At 41.0% G+C, this 21,441-nt stretch overlaps 1 protein-coding gene across 1 annotated transcript; it reads left to right on the forward strand.

Moving 5' to 3' along the window:
* The first annotated feature begins 10 nt into the window (after positions 1 to 10).
* On the forward strand, positions 11 to 20,760 carry ppp4r1l (protein phosphatase 4, regulatory subunit 1-like). Its single transcript, XM_036152225.1, has 20 exons — positions 11 to 291; positions 2,823 to 2,867; positions 3,437 to 3,566; positions 4,539 to 4,645; positions 4,731 to 4,873; positions 5,008 to 5,154; positions 6,089 to 6,196; positions 6,732 to 6,797; positions 6,993 to 7,151; positions 7,529 to 7,653; positions 10,545 to 11,056; positions 11,141 to 11,487; positions 13,126 to 13,212; positions 13,298 to 13,483; positions 15,931 to 16,092; positions 16,173 to 16,273; positions 16,360 to 16,480; positions 17,539 to 17,673; positions 18,780 to 18,921; positions 18,999 to 20,760. The coding sequence occupies exons 1-20, from the start codon at positions 285 to 287 to the stop codon at positions 19,142 to 19,144; spliced, it is 2,976 nt and encodes a 991-aa protein (XP_036008118.1). The 5' UTR covers positions 11 to 284; the 3' UTR covers positions 19,145 to 20,760.
* The last annotated feature ends 681 nt before the right edge of the window (positions 20,761 to 21,441 follow it).

A 21,441-nucleotide genomic window follows, 5' to 3' on the forward strand; every position in this document is an offset into this window, starting at 1 on the left:
AGGCGCACAAAGAAGCTCGGCTCGTGCTCAGTTATGTCGAGTTTGTGCCAGAGCCGCGAGACAATTGCACCAGCGGTCGTTTAAGGCACGTTGTAGTCGGCGTCGGACAGCAGCGCTGGGGAGTACTTTCAGGAAGTGGCTTACTGCCGTGCTTTGAGTGACAGCCCAACAAAACGGGACGGTGTTGTGTCGAGAAGCGCACCCCTGCCATGAAAAGCGCCCCCGTCGAAGGAAGCGCATTAGAAGGCAGATAGGCAGCCCGCAAAGCCGAGCCGACACTCAAGATGGCAGGTAATACCACTTTTTAAAACCATGTTTTCCTACAAAGTTTTTTTCTTTTCTGGGAGGAGGGTTATTTTATTAACAAAGTATCACTTTGTTGTTCGGACCCGTGGCGCTCGAAGTGCAGCAACTGTTTCGCCACTTCCTCGGTGTTACGGCAGCTTAGGAAAGCCGACTCCGGCTCAGGGCGAACCGTGTTAGCAGACTTAGCAACGTTAGCCTGCCAGCTAACGAGAGCTAATCAGGGCTGTCGAAATGGGTCCTTTCAAACGCCAGCTGTAGTGAGTAAAATTCAATTTGAGACTGATGTTTGACGAAATCACCGGGTTGGAGTGAATTAGACACTTATTACCTCCTTTTACTTTGGGTTAATTTTTGACCTGTTATAGCGAGGGTTGTCGGGTTGACTTAGCTAACGTTAGCCGGGTAGCTGCAGTCAGTGTCAGCCATAAGCTCACCAAATCCTGCCATATACAATAACAAAGTGATTGTTTTTTTTGGGTCGATGTGCATATTGAGTGGTGTTTTTTAAACTCTATCATGATGTTTCCCCTGCTTCAGTTGTAAAACTGTTGCAGCACCATCCTTTCAAGTTTTTAAGGTTGTTTTTGTAAATCTGGAGCACACTCCTTAGCCTCAACAGCTGTAAACACAGTCTCTCTCCCCCTCCTCCTGCTTGAACGTTTCCTGGGCTCTTCCCTCAACTTGCCTTTGCTGGTGTTTTGATTAATCAATTGCTGGATAATTAAAAGGCAGTATTCTTTATTGGTTTAACAAATCAAGAAGCTTTCTAGTGTCCCGGTCAATGCAGGAAATGCCCCATCAGCGGGAGCTCTTGATGAATAAAATGGGCTAAATACACAACAATATAAATATATCAAAGGGAAGACGGCAGAAACAGCGGGATGTTTTATAGGTCACATGGTATATCTGGACAAAATAGCCTAAAAATAAAGAGATAAACACTTTAGCTAGGTAGAACTAAAGTAGACATGGGTACATGAACGCTTCACATTAACATTTTCTAAGGTGTGGTAGAAGATAAACACCCCAGCACCTTCGTTACACCTGGCCAATTCAACCAGATCCGGTCTTAGTTACGGTCATTACTAACAGGGCAGTACGAGTTTGCCAAAAAGTAAAATCGCGATATATTTCAACCATAATTGCGACTTTATTTTAGACTTTTCTCTGCATTAACCGCAAGCAACAAAAACGGCCTGTAGATAAAGATGTTTGTAAATAAGGAATAATAAAACAAGAAATTTAACTTTTTATTAATTCACAAGAACAGCTTGTTGAGTTGGACATCAATCCTTGTTGAACATAAAGTGCAACCAACAAACAAGTCTATGTATTAAACATTTTGAGCGGTACTTAATACTATGGTGAGATTCCTGAAAGTTTCTGGTAAAAAAGTATGATAAACTCTACAATAAATAATAAATTTAGATTATCTCCCTGCTGTATCTCTCGTCCCTTCCATGCGGAGGCAAACTCACTTATTAACATATTAACCACACTTAAAGGACGTGTCTAATCAATTAATTGTTACATAGCCAAAAATTACAGACCTCTGCGATTTGAAAACTTCGTCTTTTTAAAATTGCGATTATATTGCAAATGCAGTTAATTGTCCTGCCATAATTCCTAACGATTTCTACTCGAATTTCTAGTCCTTACCTTACTGATGGAAATGCTGATTGCACAACATGCGTGCAGCCTTAAATCTTGCCAGTTGCGGCGTGTCATTCTGCCACGAGCATCTTAGGAACGTCATTTAACTTGTAAAAACGTACATTTGCCGTCTTATCTATTAGATTTATGGGACGTGTGGGATGCAAGAAGAAAACAGTGCTGGGTTTATTGCGACTCTTGTTTTCCTGGAATAGCTGCTTAATAAACTTAACCAAGAGCAAGCTTTGACCTAACTATGACTTCGGGGCACAGGGGGACGTCATTGGACCGCTGGGTGAATCTTATCTGAGAGAATTATTCTTCCATCACAATGTTAGACGTCTTGTTTTGCATCCCTACTAATATTTTCAGAGTTCAGTGTACGAGGCTTTACTTTCACCAAGAGATTGATCACAAAGACCTCAGTGATTGTTGTCAGTCTTGAAGGAGCTATTTCCTCTTCTGAATTATTGTTAGTAACCAAACCTGCCATGTCTGCTTCTTTGGTTATGTAGGGGGGCTCTGGGCAGATTGACATTTTATTTATTTCAGCTGTTGTAGTGAGTCGTTTTCAGTGGCACTTTTACGCTCATATTGTAGACATCTTGCCTTTTTAAAATGGAAAGAAGAGGAAAAATTGACAAAATACAGTCGGCCTTCCCAGTGTAACCTGATTTTAAACAGTGTTATTTACTTAAAATTCTATTATTAAGTCTATAAAGCCCGGTTGTCCCATTTGAATAAACTTTATTTATTTATTAAACTGTACATTGTATAAACAAAATGACTGTATGCTTAAAAAAAACATTATTGCTGACATTTAAGCCCTCCACCGACGCCGCCAACTGTTTTCATTGTTGCAGGTCTATCTTTATACTTTGAAGATGGCCATGATGATCTGGACGATTGTAAGTATTCTAATAAATCCCATTTCTACACAGAATAGACATTATAGATGATCTTTCTTGAAAGTCTAGAAGCTTTATTGTTATTATGAGTTACCGTGGTATAATTTATTTATTTTTTTTGGCGAGGCAGACACGGGTTCAGAAAGCACATAGTTACACATGACAAGCAGATACAACAAGACACAATATTTCCTGTTTTTTATTATTATTTTTAACGAGCAACAGATTGCACTGGCCAACAACACTCATTGAGGGGCTTAAGGGTAAAAATGGGAGGAATCTTATTCCCCCACGAGTGTCTTTGAAAGGTTGCCCATAAACCTGATGCTTTAGAGTATATATTGTACCATTTTTAGCAGTTTAACTGCCTCACATAGCTAAATAGTATTAGCCAAACAAGCTAAACACAAGTCAGACCTGCACTTTACTGCCAAACGAACACATTTCTAGTTAGTTTATTTCTTACATTACCCGTTGTATATTCAGCATGGCGTCCTAGGGGACTGCTGTCGTATATTCTTCTTTTTCTAGAATTTGATGAATAAAAGGGTATTCTTGTCGTCCCACAGTTGGATTTGATGATTATGCTACAGATTGTGACGGCATCCGGATCACAGCGTTCCTCGATGCCGGGCAAGACAACCTAACCCCTCTGGGAAGGCTAGAGAAGTACGCCTTCAGCGACAACACGTTCAACAGGTAAGTTGATATCTGTGTTCAGACGGCTAATCCTGCTGTCCACTGAAACGGGTCAAACCCCGAGATCACGAAGCTCTTTGGCAACCTGTGCTCTGCCTGCTTGTTGCTGGTAAAGCTTCAGTGGCGAAATGATAGTCTAGCACTTGTTTATGGAAGAGTTGGTCTCATCATTAATCCTAACTAATATTCAAAATATTTCTTACATTGTGGTTTTCCTGCTTTCTCCAACTGATACTTGTTTGTGTTCTCTTTTTAATAATCAAAAATACGTTTTATATTGCGCATATCCTGTGAGGTAATGAGAGGTTATTCTTGCTAACTGAGGCAGCCGTTTGACAGGCAACTCCATATAAAAGAAATAATCTTGTGTGTCTGCAGGCAGCACATGAATATATGGTTCATATTTTTAACCTTCGGTGTTGACAACGTAATGCCACGCCCCGTAGGACTTTGCAACGAGGAGACGTCAGCAAGTCGATGAGAATCAGAAAGACGTTAGCTTGTTGAAGGCTGTAAATGGGTATTCCAGCCGCAGCGACGTCTTAATTAGCTGAAGTCAATCAATTAGGAAACTGGGCTGTGATTAAAAAAAAACAAAAAAAACAATGTTGGTCCAAGTAATAAATCCCATTGAGTTTCACAGTGAAATGTCATTGCGAAAGCTTGTTTTTTAACATTTACAGTAAGCTTACTGTGTTGAATTACAGATTTTTATTTTAAAGATATTTCCTGAAGTGTTTTTTTTTGGCTGTTGCAGCTTTAAAAAATAACCTTGCAAACATAAGTTCTATGTTTGTGCCTTTCGTGACCCTGCAAATACCGACTGCAGCCATTTCCTTCGCCTTATTTTTAAGGAGATGTGTGTTCGAAGCGTACTTGGCGTCGCTTTTACAGCTTTGTGTTGTGCTTTGCATACTTTACCCTTGTAGGTATTGGCAGGCAGACCACTAACTTGGAGCTATTGCTTTCTAGGCAGATCGTGGCTCGCGGCCTGCTTGATGTGCTCCGAGAGTTCAGTGACAATGAAAATGACTTTATCAGTGTCATGGAGACAGTTGCCAGAATGTCGGAAGACGGAGGTAGACGTATTTCCTTGTCATTAATTTTCACCCGCTGTGTCTGGTTCTGGTTTTGTTAAGTTTGTGCCGCACTCTGTGTACTTAGAGCCCACCGTGCGATCGGAACTGATGGAGCAGGTCCCTAATATCGCCATGTTTTTGCACGAGAGTCGGCCCAATTTCCCCGCCGCCTTCTCAAGATACCTGGTCCCCATCGTGGTCCGGTATCTTACAGACCCCAATAACCAGGTAGGTTTCATGTAAATCAGTTCTTTGGGTCGTCAACAGTTCTGGGTGCAAATAAGTGTGTTTTTGCCGAGGCACAAACAGAGAGCATTTGTTTTTCTGTGGACTGAGACAACGGGCCCATTCATCTTTTGCAGGTGCGGAAGACGAGTCAGGCAGCACTACTGGTTCTGCTGGAGCAGGGCCTCATCTCTAAAGCCGACATGGAGACCAAAGTTTGTCCCGTTCTGCTCGACCTGACAGAACCCAGCAGCGACGACGACTACAAAATTGAGGCAGTTGCTGTAAGAAACCGCACTTCTGCGCCTGACCCCCTTCTGCTTGTTTTATTTCTTAAGCGTTTATAATTAAGAATCCGACAGTCAGAAATAAAGCGTGGCCCGTTTTTGAGTTAATTGACAGATTTCTCATGTGCACATCCACACATTATTTAACAGTGATTGCGAAATAAAATTACTTATTAAATGAAGCTTCATTCAAAGATGGATAAAATACAAATAACACATTTTAATATGAACATGAAAGACAAGAAAATTAGTAAGAAGAAAAAACTTAATATAATTACCCCTTCTTTCAACAAACATATTTACTAAGACCTGTTAAACTAGACTTAGACAAACTTTATTGTCATTTTGTATGCGCAGAGTGCATACAAATAAAGTTGACTACAGTTTACAACAATGTTATGAAATTGTAATTTAAATAAAGTAACATTACAATATAGAGTGCAGCAGTGATAAGAATGTAATGGTGCAGGATAAAAACTTTTAAAAAAAGTGTGCAGAAGAATGTTCAACTATGTTTATAGTGCAAAATGGCATTAATTTGAAAAGTCCAATGTTGGCAGTGCAAGATAATAATGGTGCAAAAATGCAGCAAACGTTCAGTTGTGTACTTTTTAAATTTAAATTGATTATAAAAGTGCAAAATAATGATATGAAATGGCCATAAAGTAAACATGCCTCTTTAGGCAAGCAAAAATGGAGGAAAATTAAATGATATAAATACAGTTATTGACCACATGCTTGGTTATGATTATCTAAACTTGGCAGAATTCGTTTATTTCAGCCATTTGGAGCCTTGTTTAAATTTCCTATGCGTTTCTCACACATTTATGACTGAATTTCTGTTCTCTGAACCGCCCTTAGATCTGCGCCTATATTGGTGCGTTTTATTATCCGCTGTGCTGATGGCGATCCTTCTCTCTCTCTCACACAGATCATGTGTAAAGTCGTCACCATGTTGAGCAAAGACACAGTGGAGCATCTGTTGCTGCCGCGCTTCTGCGACCTGTGCAGCGATGCCAGACTCTTCCAAGTGCGTAAGGTAAAAAACTTTTTTTTTTCTTCTTCTTCTCTTTTTCGCTTAAAGACGCAACTAAGATCTCGTTGGTCGTCCCGCTTGTAGCACAAGGCGCGGCTCGGAGAGAGGAGGAATCATTTGAGTCTGTGTGTGTTGCTCCGTCGGTGTAAATTAGATCACTCTCTAAATCGGCCTCAGCTCTGTTTTTGTTCTGCCGCCTCGCTGACACTGCGTCGTTGTTTCCCCCCCTGGAATGTAAATTCTGTCTAACTGGTGCCAGTCGGTGTCGGGGCTGCAGATGGGGTTAAACATTGCCAAGGATTTTTTTTTTTTTTTTTTATTCCCCCAAACTAATTAAACAATGCTCTGACGTGTTTGCATATATTTAGAATCAAGTAGAGGTAAAGGGTAACTTATAATGAACAGTAGATCTCCACAAAACGTCTTATTCTTTTTATTCTTTTTATTTTTTTTTGTGTAGTCTGATCATGTGTGATTCATTTTCACTCTTTTTATTTCATCCCATTCGCTCCCTATCATCTTTGTACGTGTGTTACAGGTGTGTGCAGGTAACTTTGGGGAGTTTTGCACCATCGTTGGCCAGGAAGCCACAGAAAAGCATCTGGTGAGAGACGTCTTGAGTATTTTTCCTGTCGTATTTTATTTCGTGCTGATCTGGCCCGCCCTTCTTTTTTTTTTTTGTCAAATTTGTTGCGAAATCACAGTGATGTCATTCACGCTTTTTCCATTTAAAGTTGCGTCTGTCAGCGAATCTCTCTGCAGTCCAGACGGTCACTTTTTTTTTTGTTTTTTCCCGTAGATGCCCAAGTTTTTCAACCTGTGCTCAGACAGCCTTTGGGGGATCAGGAAAGCTTGCGCTGAGTGCTTCATGACGGTCTCCAATTCCACCTCTCCGGAGGTGCGACGCTCAAAACTGTCCCCCCTGTTCATCAACCTCATCAGTGACCAGTCCCGCTGGGTGAGTCTCACAAACTGTGAAAACAATAAATGTAAATGGTTGCATAGAAATTATTGGGACATGTTTTTGCAACGCTAGAAAAGAGGAAATTGCACCAAAAAATGGGTAAATGGTAAATTAACTTTTTTTTAAAATGCTTTCTATCCGACATAAAGGACTGCTGGTCATAATTATTAATATTTTGTCCAAATAACTTGTTCACGCTGTACAAATATTGGGTTTGCTCAATTGAATCCAATTTCCAGCAGAAACTAAGACACAGAGCTGCAAGTTGTCTGAATTTTATTATAATTATCTTCTTTTGTAGATGGTATTAAATAATATTAGGGTTTCTTTACTCATTAAGTCAGGTAAGAACTAATCCTCTCCCCCTTCAGGTGAGACAGGCTGCCTTTCAGTCTCTGGGGAGATTCATCTCCACCTTTGCCAACCCTTCCAGCACAGGCCTTCATTTCAGGGAAGATGGCGCCCTTCCTGAGGTCCCCAGGTGTACGGCGGACAGGTACGGTCATCAGGCACTCTGTTCCTTTAGACTGGCAACAAAAGTCGCGGCTCTGTGTCGCACGTTTCGTCTGAAAGCTTTCCAAAATCTCAACGCCGTCTACACTTGAGGGAAATCTGGTCATTTCAACATGTTGTCACAGAGCTTCTTTCAACACAAAGTTTTACTTGGAGTTGCTTCAGCTTTCCTTCCAGCTAACCTGGTGTAAAGCTCCACCGAGGGAAAAATAGATTGTTTTAAGTGCTGCTTTCCTTTTTTAAGTGCTGAATCGTGGATTAGATGCCAACTTTAGGTTCTTCTCTGCATAGCTGATGTAGATTAAAAGTAGAAAAGAGATGTTTCTATGGACAGCTACTGAATTAATCGCAATCCCAAGAAGATCTCTTATTGATAATTGTGAAATGTTGATCATATTTTAAAGGGGTGTCCAGATACCAGGTTTTTTTATGAGTACTTCAGTTTCTATACTTGCTGATTTCTGGTACCGATACTTGATAATTGAAACTTGTAGATCTAACTCAACTAGGGACCTTTCACATTTAAAACGATACTGGTACCTATTTTTGTTACTTTTGTGTGTTTATGTAGTAATAAATATTAGGCTATTAATAACATTTCTTTTTTTTTTTCAATTTAACTTTTTTATTTCTCAATATATAAACTTGTTTGGGTCTATAAATTAAACTTATTAAATAATTAATGGATTTTAATACACATTTGAATCCAAAGCACATTAAACTATAAATTCTTTTACCAAAACAACATTTATCAGAGGCACCGAGTGAACGAGGAATTGTTTCAGAGAAGAATAAAAAAATTAAAACCATATTTTATCCTGCTCTGTAAATCGGGGGGGGGGGGGGGACATTTGCAATGAGGGAACAGAGGCTTTCCTCTCTTTGCTCTGACTAAAGGCAAGTCTGTGAGACAATAGTTGGAATATCGGGTTGCTTTTATAAGTATGACGCTGGTATTGCGACACCACAGTTATTCTCTGTTTGGGGGAATGGAGGATGCAGGCCTCACCTGGGTACAAAATCTCAGACAACATATTTTTACTGTCTTCTCTGCAAGTCTGTGCTTTAGGAAAATGCTGATGTCAGATTTTAACTCTAAATGAACAAACATGGCAGCGTTGGATAAACAAAATAACTCCCCATTCAGCTGTGGAACGTGCTGATCCTTTTTAAATTATTTTTATTATTATTATGAAACATTAACTGTTGTAATAAAACTACACCGAGGTCCAGTAATCTGTTCTCTCCCGGCACACCTCAGCACCAATCGACAAGACAGCGTTGCTTTTTACTATCTGTGGTCAACGTCTGTTCAAAACCTTTGGGTTACAAACAAATAAACAAATTACTTATTTATGTATTTACTTATTTTGTATGCACAGAGTGCGTACAGAACGAAATTTCGTTGCATACAGCTTGTAAATTGCAGTAAAATTTAATTACAGTATAAGGTGCAGCAGTGATTCAAAAGTAAACAATTGAAATGTAGACAATGCAGAAGAAGTCACAGTGTACAGGTGAGTAAACATAGCATTAATATTCTTAAATTTAAGCTTTTGAGGTTGCCGTAGATGCCGATTAAAGATTTATGGGAATAAATCAGTTAATTTTCACTCCTATTTTAGGAGACTCTACAGGCCACTTGTAAGATCTGGTTTATTCTGCTTATTTAAGTGATAAGTTAAAAGGTGATGTACCTTTTTTTTCTCTTATGTGTGTTCATTGTCTGTGTGTCTTGCAAAAATCAGTGAGTTTTGCTCCACATAATCACTTTCTGTCAAAAGACAAAAGATCGGCGTGTCACCCTGACTCAGGAAGCCGTGGCTCCGTCATCGGTTGAATGATTCACGGAACATGAAGACAAACCTGTTTCTCTGTGTTAAGGTTCATTTAGCTAGATGAATGCTTTATTGATCCCCCCTCTCTCAAAAGCTTCAAAATGTAAATAAAAAGTCTGCTCCGTGTTGCCCTAAAATCCTTCCCTCTAAGGCAGGGGTGTCAAACTCATTTTGGTTTAGGGGCCGCATTCAGCTTAATCTGATCTCAAGAGGGCCACACGAGTTAACTCATTGCAAGATTAAATAGAACTAATAAATGTGGACTTGTTGTTGTTTTTTATATTAAATTAATTTCACTTTTACACAATATATTGTGAATAACCTCAGCGTTTTTAAGAAAAGTATGTGCAATTTCAACAATACTTTTACTCAGTTAAACATTTACTTGTGCATTATGCATAAGAACTGATCACAGTGATTATACAATGTTGAAAAAACACGTATTCACATTTTTTGGAACTTAAAAACACTGTCCTTCATGACAAAATACATCAAACAGATAAAAAATTAAGAAATGATTAAAAATTTTCCACACCTGAAGCTTAATCTGCTAATTAAATCACAGCGCCCCTCGTGGACAATATAGGAACTGCATATTTTCAATTAAACGAAGTACATGTTTTTTTTCAATAATTGTTTTATCATTCTCTTTTTATCTCCTCTTTCTTTCACCTTTTTTTTTTTTTCTTCTAGTTCTTCCTTTCCTCTCCTACTTTACCATTGTAGTGTTCATATCATTTGAGATTTTCCCCGCATGAATCATAATAAAACTATTCACATTCATAAATCGAGCGGAGCAATATACTGCTCCACTTGTGAAAATCAAATCTGATGAGCTCTTTTTGGCATTAAGACAATTCTTATTGCCACATTGCCAGAAAGGACACTGGGGGGAACAAAAAATAAATAAATTTTATAATGATAATGCATTTAGCCACAGGCGTTGGGAGAAATGTTTCAATCGTTAAAGTTACCAAATGGCCTTACGACACGGGGGAAGTGCTTTCATCGTGTCTGAACTCTTCTTTCCTTGCAGCAACTGCTCCCTAAACTCCCTGAACTGCGCCGACCTCGGCGGCTGCCACAAGGAGCGAACCATCGCTCACACGCCCCCCAACCAGGACGGCCGGGCCACGCCGTCCCCAGAGCACGTGTCGGCGCCAGACTGCGAGGACTCGAACCACTTCGACGGCGGCCACTTCTCCGCTCCCAGGGAGACGCGCAAAGCTTCGACTGTGACGGACAGCGGCGGCGGCGGAGGCGGCGCCCCCCTGGTTACAAACAATGCTAGAAACACAAAAGAAACGGAGCAGGCAGACCAGAGCTTTAACTCTTTCCACTACTGGAGGGCGCCTTTACCCGACATCAGCGACGAACTGGAGATGCTGACTTGTGAGGCGCCGGAGAAGGAGGTAGACGAGGAGGAGGAGGAGGAGCCTGAAGAAAACGGACCAGAGTCTAAATCCAGCCACGGCAAAGCCACCAGCGATCAGATCCAGAAGGTTCTGGACTGTTTGCAGCCTCACATCGCCGATCCTGATGTACAGGGTGAGTAGTACGTGGAGCCGGAACATTTCTGGCAACGCGCCCGTCAATACGGATTTATTAGAGTTGCGTGTGATTCGCCCGCAGTTCAAGTTCAAGTATTGTCGGCAGCCCTGAAGGCCGCGCAGCTAGACAGCCCGACAGACAGCAGTCCGCCGGAACCGCAGCCGGAGGCGCCGCTAGAAACGAACGCCGAGAGCCCAACGCCGCCGCCGCAGGAGGAGGAGAATAGATCCGCGGAGGTTCACCCCGACGAGACGGAGGACGCCTGCACAGCTGAGGAGGAGACGGTGGAAACTCCTCCAGCTGCCTCAGAGCCAGGCCCGGTCCAAGAGCACGAAGACGAGCAGACACAGACCGAGCCCCAGGAGGAAGAGGAGGAGGAGGAAGAAGAGGATGAGGAGGAGGAATCTTCTCATAGCTCTCCTGTTCCGGTAAGAGGCGCTTCAGATCATTTAAGTTTGGTAAAAATGTCAAACTTTAATGAATACAGCGGCGGGTTTAACAGCCGCACATTTCAGCGTAATGGACCGTCACTTTTGCTGAAATTAGAACATTACGCTCATTTTTTGGGGGTTTTTTTGAGCATACGACGCAGATGTTTGAGCGTGACGTAGAAAAGTCAGTACAGGTCTTGAAAGGTGCGTTAGCGTGGCTATAAAGCTCCTGAACAACAACAGGTAGCGCTAGCTGTTGTTAGTTTGGCGAGCTGCACTACGCAACGCTCAGAGAAGCAGCGAAACGACACACACAGCCGTCACCCTGAGAGAAAAAAACTTCATTATAAGAGTCACTTGATCGGGATTTAAAGAGCACTGAAATAAGCTTAATGAGTCTGATCCCAACAGGAAATGCTAGTAATTAACTCTGCGCTGTTTAGCAGCTAATCTGTTAGATCCAGATCTGATTAGACCAGATTCACGTCGGATTGTTTCAAATGGTGCGGCGCTTTTTATTTTTTTTATTGGCCAGAGAAATCTGAGTCGTCTCTGTTCCGTATTTATACACTTTAGACCGTAATGTTGCATTAAGTTACTGCCGAAAACAAGCTGTGTGGTAAAGCAGGTAGTTTTCTGCTTATTTTCCAACTCTAATGTCTCTACTGTCATCTTTTACATTTCATATCTAAAGGCAATATGTTAGATTTGTGATGGAGTCTTTATTACCAAGTTTTAATGTGCAGGTTTTTTTTTAGATTTATTTTGTTTTCCAGTAGAGCTGGGTGATATGGCTGAAAATAAAATCTCGGATTTTGTTTTGCCAAACCTGATTTAACCCTCTGTGGAGTGAAGTACGCCCGAGTATTAGGGGAACTTACCATGAATGCACTTCTAGTTTAGACATTACAGTCAGGCAGTCTTGTAGACAGTTCTGGGGTCCTATCAGGTAGTGACAGTGTACCGTAATGCTTCAAATATCCATTTAGCGTAGCGGCTGCGTAGCTAACCAGAGTCGTACTTACACACTTTAGCAGATTTTTTTTTTGAGCGGATTGTACCACATAAAATCGGCCAGTAAGCACTAAAATTGATAGTGCGCCTTATATATGATTTAAGGATTTAAATGCACCTTTATAGTGTGAAAAATATGGTTTTATGCTTGCTTTTATGTCAAGCATTTTGTCTGGGAGTTGACCTGAATTCAAAGTTACAACTAAATACAAGCTGAGAAACAAATTTCTCAAACAAGATGGCGGTCCTGTCGTTGTAAACAATGAAAATATAACTAAATGTTTGCTGCTAGTGGTTTTACACAATGTGCTGAGAACAGACTTTTACTGGTGTAACTTCAAACTAACTTAAAATGAGTAAATTAAACTGCCTCATATTATGGTAAAAAAAATTCATCTTTACAATATTTTTCCTAAACGCATATATTCACCATTGCTGCTGTTCTCTTCATGAGTTCATTGGCAAAATAAAATCTCGATTTTTTTTTTTTTTTTTTTTTTTTTTTTTTCTCCAAAAATCAAATCTTAAAAAATTATAAAATTCGAATTAACCGATTAAATCGATTTATCGCCCTGCTCTGACGTTGCATAATGTTGTCACGGTGGATTTCCTTGTTTTCAGGAGTCTGAGTTAATCGAAAGCGTGGAGGAGGAGGAGAAGGACGACTGTCCTCACAGCCCAGCGTCCGAGGACAAGCCAAAAATCCAGGTCTGTCCTCTACGGTTCCACGCATCGTTTTTAAAAACCGAGCTGAGGTGGTTCTTAATAATGGCGGCCTCTTCTTCCCCCACAGAACGTCATCCCGCAGCAGCTGCTGGATCAGTACCTCTCCATGACGGACCCGGCCCGGGCGCAGACGGTGGACACGGAGATCGCCAAGCACTGTGCCTTCAGCCTGCCCGGCGTGGCGCTCACTCTGGGCCGGCAGAACTGGCACTGCCTCAAGGACACGTACGAAACGCTCGCCAGCGACGTGCAGGTAGGCAACGCAAATCCAGCCGCCGGGTCAGGTGGGCTTCACTCCACAGAAAAAACGTCGTCTGTGGGAACTTTTGATGCTTCAGCAGCTAGTTTTAGTGCTTAAAAGAAGAGAAAAAATGGGCCAAATACATTTTTTTTTATGATGCATGTCACTTATTTTCTGCTTTTATTTTAAAAAGTGCAACACTGGTGTGCATTATATTAAATACAGGGTTCCCACAGGTCCTTGAAATCCTTAAAAAGTTTGTGAATCTGAAAAAATTCATTCAAGGCCCTTGAAAGTTCTTGAAAACAGCCAAAAAAAAACTTGTCCTTGAAAGTCCTTGAATTTTTTTGTGGGTTTGAAAGTTCACACGGATTGACGACTCGTGTCATTATTTTACTACCACACAATCTTTTAAAATTATGTTGATTCCGCAGACTTTTAATTTGCAAAAGTACGTTCGCTCTTCTTCGTTAGTTGGTAGGCTACGGTTTAGTCCTACGTGCGTCCAATAGGTTACATTCACGTTGAGTCAGAGGAGAGTTGCAAGTCGTTGCGTCCTTGAATTTGAGGAAAATTGGTCCTGGAAAGTCCTTGAAAGGACCTTGAATTTGATGTTCACCAAGGTGTGGGAACCCTGTAAATAAAACACTTTTTTTTTTTTTAAGTAAGGGTGGTTTTTCTAGCCTAGAGGTTCATGAACTGTAACTGCTGGGCTTCAGAAATAAGCTCGACTAGCATCGCCTTATCCACAAAGAGTTTAATAGTGTTTGCATGAGGATAAGGTGCATTACTTTAAATGCTGAAGGCATTCACACCGATGCTGACTACATCCCTGCAGGTTTAGACGCGAGTACAAGTCGACTTTTCCCGGAGACACGTTGGGGCAGAGGCTTGCTGGTGTCGTTTGCACACGCCCAGAGTTGTTGTTGTTTCTCAGTTTAACTGTGGAATTTGCCTCATACTGTGGAATATTACACGTGATCTTTTTTTTTTTTTTTTTTTAGTCATTCCTTCACAGCAGTCTTATAATGTAAATATCACACATTTCAGGGTTTTTGTTTGAAACATAGGGCTTCTCTTTTTAAAATGTATTACCCAAATGTTTTTTTTTTTTTTTTTTTTTTTTTTGCTGTGCAAAAGCTTTAACTATTAATTAAAAAAAACATTTTGAGGTTAAACTTACAACTTGTATTAAATACTACGTATAGAATAAGCTGTGGGGATAACATTCAGTCTATTTTGTTTTAATCTCTTGTTCAGATGCATCGTTTTACTTTCCTCGTTTTATTCCTTAAACTGGCTTTGCTAAAGTAATTAGTGCCTATTTTATATATATATATATATATATATATATATATATATATATATATATATATATATATATCTCCAATTAATCAGGATTTTTTTTTCCCCGTCCTTTTCGTTTCACAAAGACATATGAAATTATTTTTAAAAACTTGCTTTTATGTCGAGCATTTTGTCTGGGAGTTGACCTGAATTTCAAGTTCAACTAAATCCAAGCTGTGAAACATGCTTGTTTTAAAAAAACAAATAAATAAATGGCAGTCCTGCCGTCATAAAATATAACTAAATGTTTGCTGCTAGTGGTTTTACGCAATGAGCTGAGATCAGACTTCAATTTACTGGTGTAACCACAAACTAAATTAAAAAATGTAACTGAATAAATTAAAGTGTCTCGTCATATGGTAAAAAAAAAAAAAGTTTCCTCTTTACAATATTTTGACAACATATAAAATATATTCAGCATTGCTGCTACTGTCTTCAACGAGTTCATTGGCAAAATAAAATCCCCATTTTTTCCAAAAACAAAAATCATGAACAATGGTAAATTCTAATTAATTATTAAATCAATTTATCGCCCAGTCCTTGTTCTACTTGACTTCATTTGGGGGGAAAAAAATTTAATAGCCTTTTTTTTTTTTTTTTTTGGAAAGTCTTGAACATTTTTTATTTTAGTGAAACTTGTAGTTTCACCGTACTTTATTCATTTAGGTTTAAATGTGAACGCATCCAGTTACGGCATCAAGTTGCGTTATTGAGTTTTTAGCGCGAGGCCAGCAGATTTCACCACCACACTGCAAAAACTGATCTAAAAATAAGTAAAATGTTCTTAAAGTTAGTGTATTTGTCCTTGATTTGAGCAGGTAAATAAGCTTATTTGGCAATGGAATGAGTATTTTGACCCCTAAAATAAGATAATTAGACATCCTGCACTTGAAATAAGATGATGGAGATGAATTGTTCCCGTTTTAAGTGCAAAAATCTTGTTCCATTGGCAAATCATCTTATTTACCTGCTCAAATCATGGACAAATACACTAACTTTAAGAACATTTTACTTATTTTAAGTTCCGTTTTTGCAGTGCAATAAACTCTTTGTAAAAAAAAAAAAAAAAAAGCTGTGTGATGCTGAAAGCTTTTCTGCCTTTTCTCGCCCAGTGGAAGGTGCGGCGTACTTTGGCGTTCTCCATCCACGAGCTGGCGGTCATTCTCGGGGATCAGCTGACGGCGGCCGACCTGGTGCCCATCTTCAACGGTTTCCTCAAAGACCTGGACGAGGTTCGCATCGGCGTGCTCAAACACCTGTATGACTTTCTGAAGGTAAGAGCTCAGAGCTGTCCGACGAAAATCCAGAGGGAAAGGGGTGGAAAACGGCTGCTAACCGCACTTTGCTGCTGCAGCTGCTGCACGCGGACAAGAGGAGGGAGTATCTGTACCAGCTGCAGGAGTTCATGGTGACGGACAACAGCCGCAACTGGAGGTTCAGATATGAGCTGGCAGAGTACGTTTGCTTTCTCGTCTCGTGGAGCGATCTTTGTGTGAGTGAGGCGTCTGTCTGTATTCACCCGTCTCTGCGTTCCCCTGCAGGCAGCTGATCCTGATCATAGAGCTGTACAGCCACTACGACGTCTACGACTACCTCAGGCAGATAGCGCTGACTCTTTGTTCTGACAAGGTGTCGGAGGTCCGGTGGATCTCCTACAAGCTGGTGAGTTCACATCGGGGAGCCTCAACAGTGTTTATGGAAGATCTGATGGTGATTTTTTTAGAAACGCGTTACGAATTTAAACACACACTGCAAAAAGGGAACTCAAAGTAGGTAAAACTTTCTTAAAGTTGGTGTATTTTTCCCTTGATTTGAGCAGCTAAATGAGACTATTTGCCAGTGGAATGAGTATTTTTACCCCTAAAATAAGATAACTGAAGATGACAGAGATGAAATGTTCTTATTTTAAGTGCAAAACTCTTATTCTCTTGGCAAATAGTCTTATTTAGCTGCTCAAATATAGGAAAAATGCACTAATTTCAAGAAAATGTTTTTCTTTTAGTTCCCTTTCCAAACAAAAGTAAAAAAACAAAGCAACTGGACTTGTTTTCCGTAGTTGAAGACGTTTCGCTTCCTCTCCAGAAAGCTTTCTCAATTCAAAAAGTCTGGAGTAATGTGGAATACCAAGCTTTATACTACATATACTAGCTTTATACTAGTATAAAGCTTTATACTAGCTTTATACTAGTATAAAGCTAGTATAAAGCTTAAGTATTAAGCTTTATACTAGTATAAAGCTTTATACTAGCTTTATACTAGTATAAAGCTAGTATAAAGCTTAAGTATTAAGCTTTATACTAGTATAAAGCTTAAGTATTAAGCTTTATACTAGCTTTATACTAGTATAAAGCTTAAGTATTAAGCTTTATACTAGCTTTATACTAGTATAAAGCTTAAGTATTAAGCTTTATACTAGCTTTATACTAGTATAAAGCTTAAGTATTAAGCTTTATACTAGCTTTATACTAGTATAAAGCTAGTATATGTAGTATAAAGCTTGGTATTCCACATTACTCCAGACTTTTTGAATTGAGAAAGCTTCCTGGAGAGGAAGCGAAACGTCTTCAACTACGGAAAACAAGTCCAGTTGCTTTGTTTTTTTACTTTTTTTTGGAATGGCCATGACCTGGATGACTGAGAATCTTCACCAGCTTTTAGTTCCCTTTTTGCAGTGCATTTGATTGGAGGCTCAGGGTTTGTCTCTCTCTCTGTGCTCTCAGGTAGTGGAGATCCTCCAGAAACTGTACGCGTGCGGCGCCGACGACCTGGGTCTGAACTTCATTAACGAACTCACCGTCAGGTTCTGCCACTGTCCCAAGTGGGTGGGGCGGCAGGCCTTCGCTTTCATCTGCCAGGTCTGTACGTCTCTGCACATGTAGCTAAAAACGCTTTGCTGGGCCTCCGGGTGGAAAGACTTAACAGATAATTTAGTGGATTTTGGGCACAAACGAGATTCAAACATCACTTTAATGTAGGGATGTCCCGATCCGATATTAATATCGGGAATAAGTCCGATATCGGCGCACGTACAGAAGCGTTCCGCTCCGTTGTTGAATCCGCTCCAGGATTTACATCCAGCTCGTATTCCACACAGCGACCCCACGTGATCACAACAACGGCTAACTGCGCTAACTAGCAGACGCTACAGTCCTGAAGTAGGAGCGGTGTCTGCAGTGCTGCTGTAGTTTTTATTAAAGTCCGAAAAAGACGTTACAGCCGAGTGCAAAACTTTCCCTAATGTCTTGTTTTTTAAAGGCCTAATTGAGCCGAGCCGCCACTACATTGTAGACAAAACTATCTCCACGTGACGCTCGGACTGCAGAATGTGGAGATGGAGCAGTAGGAAAGTTACTTATCATTTGCCTTTGCTCTGGTCATTAGACTTATTTGTTGATTTTATTTATTCTATTGTTTTAGTAAAAACTTTAAGACCAATGTGCATGTTTTTGAACAAGCTGTGGACTCTTATGTTGTTTCCACCATAAAGCAGCACCATGACGGTTAAATAAATAAAAAAAACTGAAGTGACCTTGAAATGTTATTTGCACTGAAACGCTTTCTTTTTATTGGAATTGTTGAGTTTTATAATTTGATTTTACTCCATGTAGAATATTCTCATGTTTTATAGTTTATGTAACCCATTGGTTAATAATAAATGGGTCAGTTGTTCTCATACTGACTATTGTTCCCTGTTTGCGTTAATTCACTTGATCAAGCCTTTTTTCTAACCTTACACACTACAAAATGAGCAATAAATGTATGTATGTATGTATAATTCCTGCTGATATCGCACCGGTTCAGTATCAGTATCGGCCAATAATCAAAGCTGATGTATCGTATCTTTGGTGGAAAACTTGTTTAATGGTTCCACAGCTGGTCCTGTCATTGTCTGAAAGCCGTGCTTAGATTGAATGAATGCATCTCGGTCTGCTGTTTTAATCTTGCTGTGTTTCTGCTGAAGGCCGTCGTGGAGGAGGACTGCATGCCCATGGATCAGTTCAGCCAGCACCTGCTGCCCAGCCTGCTGGACCTCTCCTCTGACCCCGTGGCCAACGTCCGCGTCCTGGTGGCCAAGGCGTTACGGCAGAGCGTGATGGAGAAAGGTGAGACAAACCCAACAGCGGGTGGTTCTTCTTTTTATTTTTATTTTTTTAACTAACTAACCGGCTCCTGTCTTCAGCTTACTTTAAGGAACCAGGCTGTCCCTACGCCGACAAATTGGAAGAGAAAGTGTTGGCTCTGCAGTCTGATAAGGACCGGGACGTCCGGTTCTTCGCCATCCTGGACCCCAACAAAGGCTTGATGGACACGGATCCTTTGATCTAACCTAAACATCCCCCCCCCCCCCCCCCCCCCCCACCTCCCTCCCTCCTCAACTGCATCGTAGCCCACCTGCCTGTCTTACCTGTCTGCCTGACCGACGCACACTCTGCATAACCTTGGACACCAGCACCCGCCCAGGATCCCAAACCACTCGCCTGTTGGGCTCATCTGACCACTTTCTGAATCAGGGCCGACTTCAGATGGAGTGGGGGGGGGGGTGAAGCTTGCTCAGACATGGTGTCTCCGTTCGGGCCGCCCTAAGCGCACATTAAAACGAAAACAAGCCTATTTCTCAGAGCTCTCATCCACACTAACATCCACCTTTAAACCGACTAATGAACTCAAGCCGGGGCCTAAACCTCTCCAAAGCGATTTCTAAGCTTGCTCTGATTCAAATGCTTTTTTTTTTTTTTTTTTTTTTTTTATGTTTTTTTTTTTTATGTTTTTTTTTTTTTTTTCTCTTCTCACCTTCGGTTCTTCTCAACGTGTGGGTTTGTCGACAAACGAGCGGGCCGAGACCCGCCTGGCTCTGGGCACTAACTCAGGGGGACTTTTTGTGAACCTGAACAGCATTATGAAGCTTACAGGCTGGAGTCCTGACGGGGGGGGGGGGGGGGACCTCCAGGCGCCAAAACGAGCCGCCTCTCCTCCTAAAGCCCGTCCCGGACGTCCTCTGAGCGCTCGTCTCGCTCGTCACCTCTTCCTCTCTCTCTCTCTTTCTCTCTCACTTCACGGGTCTCAGAAACCACTAAGGCGGCGATTCTGCCGCTCGGCACAGAGAAAACCTACCGGGTGTGTTCCGGAGAAGAAGCAATCTCCACAGCGGCGAGGCGCGGTTCCTCTTCCCTCCGTTTGGACGCGAGGGGGACGTTCCCCCCCCCCCCCGTTTCTGACGTTCTCTGAATGATTCGGTGTCGGTGAAACCACAATAAGGGCTCACGGTGAGGAAGAGGAAGGAAGCCAGCACGCCGTTGGGTAGCGCTCGGTCGCTCTGTGTGAAAATGTGTCTGTGTGTGTGTGGGGGGGGGCTGGAAGAAGCCCGATCACGTGTCCTCCGCTTCGGTGGGACGCTTCAGTTTCAGGTTTCTGAGTTTTTTCTGTACAGTTCAAAAAAGAAAAAAAGTGTTGTTAACGGAACCAAGGCCAGTTTAGCCGAGACGTGTGAATATTGGGAGCAGTCACCAAGTCACCTTCCTCTTTTTTTTTTTTTTTTTTTTTTTTTTTTTTAGGCAATCCCTTGTTGTAAATTGTTCCTCCTCTCCATTTTTTTTTTCTTGAATGAGCTTAATTGGCGAACTCGAGCTGATGGTGGTTTGTGCTGTGCATCTGGGGTCTTTCTTCCTCTGAAAGGAGAGCTCGCCGCAGTAATGGCGGCGTCGACTCATCTCGTCTGTGTCCCCATCTCATTTTTTTTTTTTTTTTTTTAATGTAGTAGAACAGTTAATATATACATTTTATGAGATTTATTTTTCTTTTTCAATTATGCACCAACAGTTCAAAGATTTTATATCCTAACTTTACAAGATTTACAACCTTTGTAATATTCAATGGTTTCTTTTAAAAAGACATTTTATGTAATGTTATTTTTAGTATTCTGTAATTAAAAAGATGGAAAAATAGCGGCTTTTTGTGTGTTTTATCGTTTTTATTGAACGGTGTGTTTTTAAACCCAGGCGGCTGAAGATTGGACACATGACCAAACCAATGTTTTTTTTATTTATTTAATTTTTATTCCAGCAGGAAGGGTTTTGTAAAATCTATCGTTGTGAGGACGTCTAACACACAAAGTCCTACAGAGATCTGCTCCACTCTCAATGCGGCGCGTTCAGCTCTTGTTTTGGTGCTTTTATTTCTTTTATTTGGTCGCCATCCTGTGGAAAGATAAAGCTTTTCTTTATCTCCATATTTCTGGCAGATTTTATTTTATTTTTTTCTCGTGGCAACATTGGTGTTTAAAACGGTTCTTTACTCCCTCTGCTTTGACTCCAAGGCTCCAGCTTCAACTGCAAAAAGGCATGTTTTCTTGCAGGCTTTTAGACTTCAAACAATATTTTAAGTACACTTTTTAGTTATTCATTATTTTTTTTATACGAAATGCTTGAAATATTCCCCCACAGCCAGACGAGCACAGAGCGATGGAGCGTGCTAGTGGGCAGGCCTGCATGGAGCCTCTGACCAGTTTACATTGATTTTTGGAGGGACGACCGATTCCTGGTAGCATCACTGCTGCGCCATATTTTCTCCTGACGACTGACTTCAGTTTATTTACCGGCTTCAAAATAATTTATACGGCTGACTGG

This window comes from Fundulus heteroclitus, chromosome 20 (assembly GCF_011125445.2).
Source record: "Fundulus heteroclitus isolate FHET01 chromosome 20, MU-UCD_Fhet_4.1, whole genome shotgun sequence".
NCBI classification, from domain to species: Eukaryota; Metazoa; Chordata; class Actinopteri; order Cyprinodontiformes; family Fundulidae; genus Fundulus; species Fundulus heteroclitus.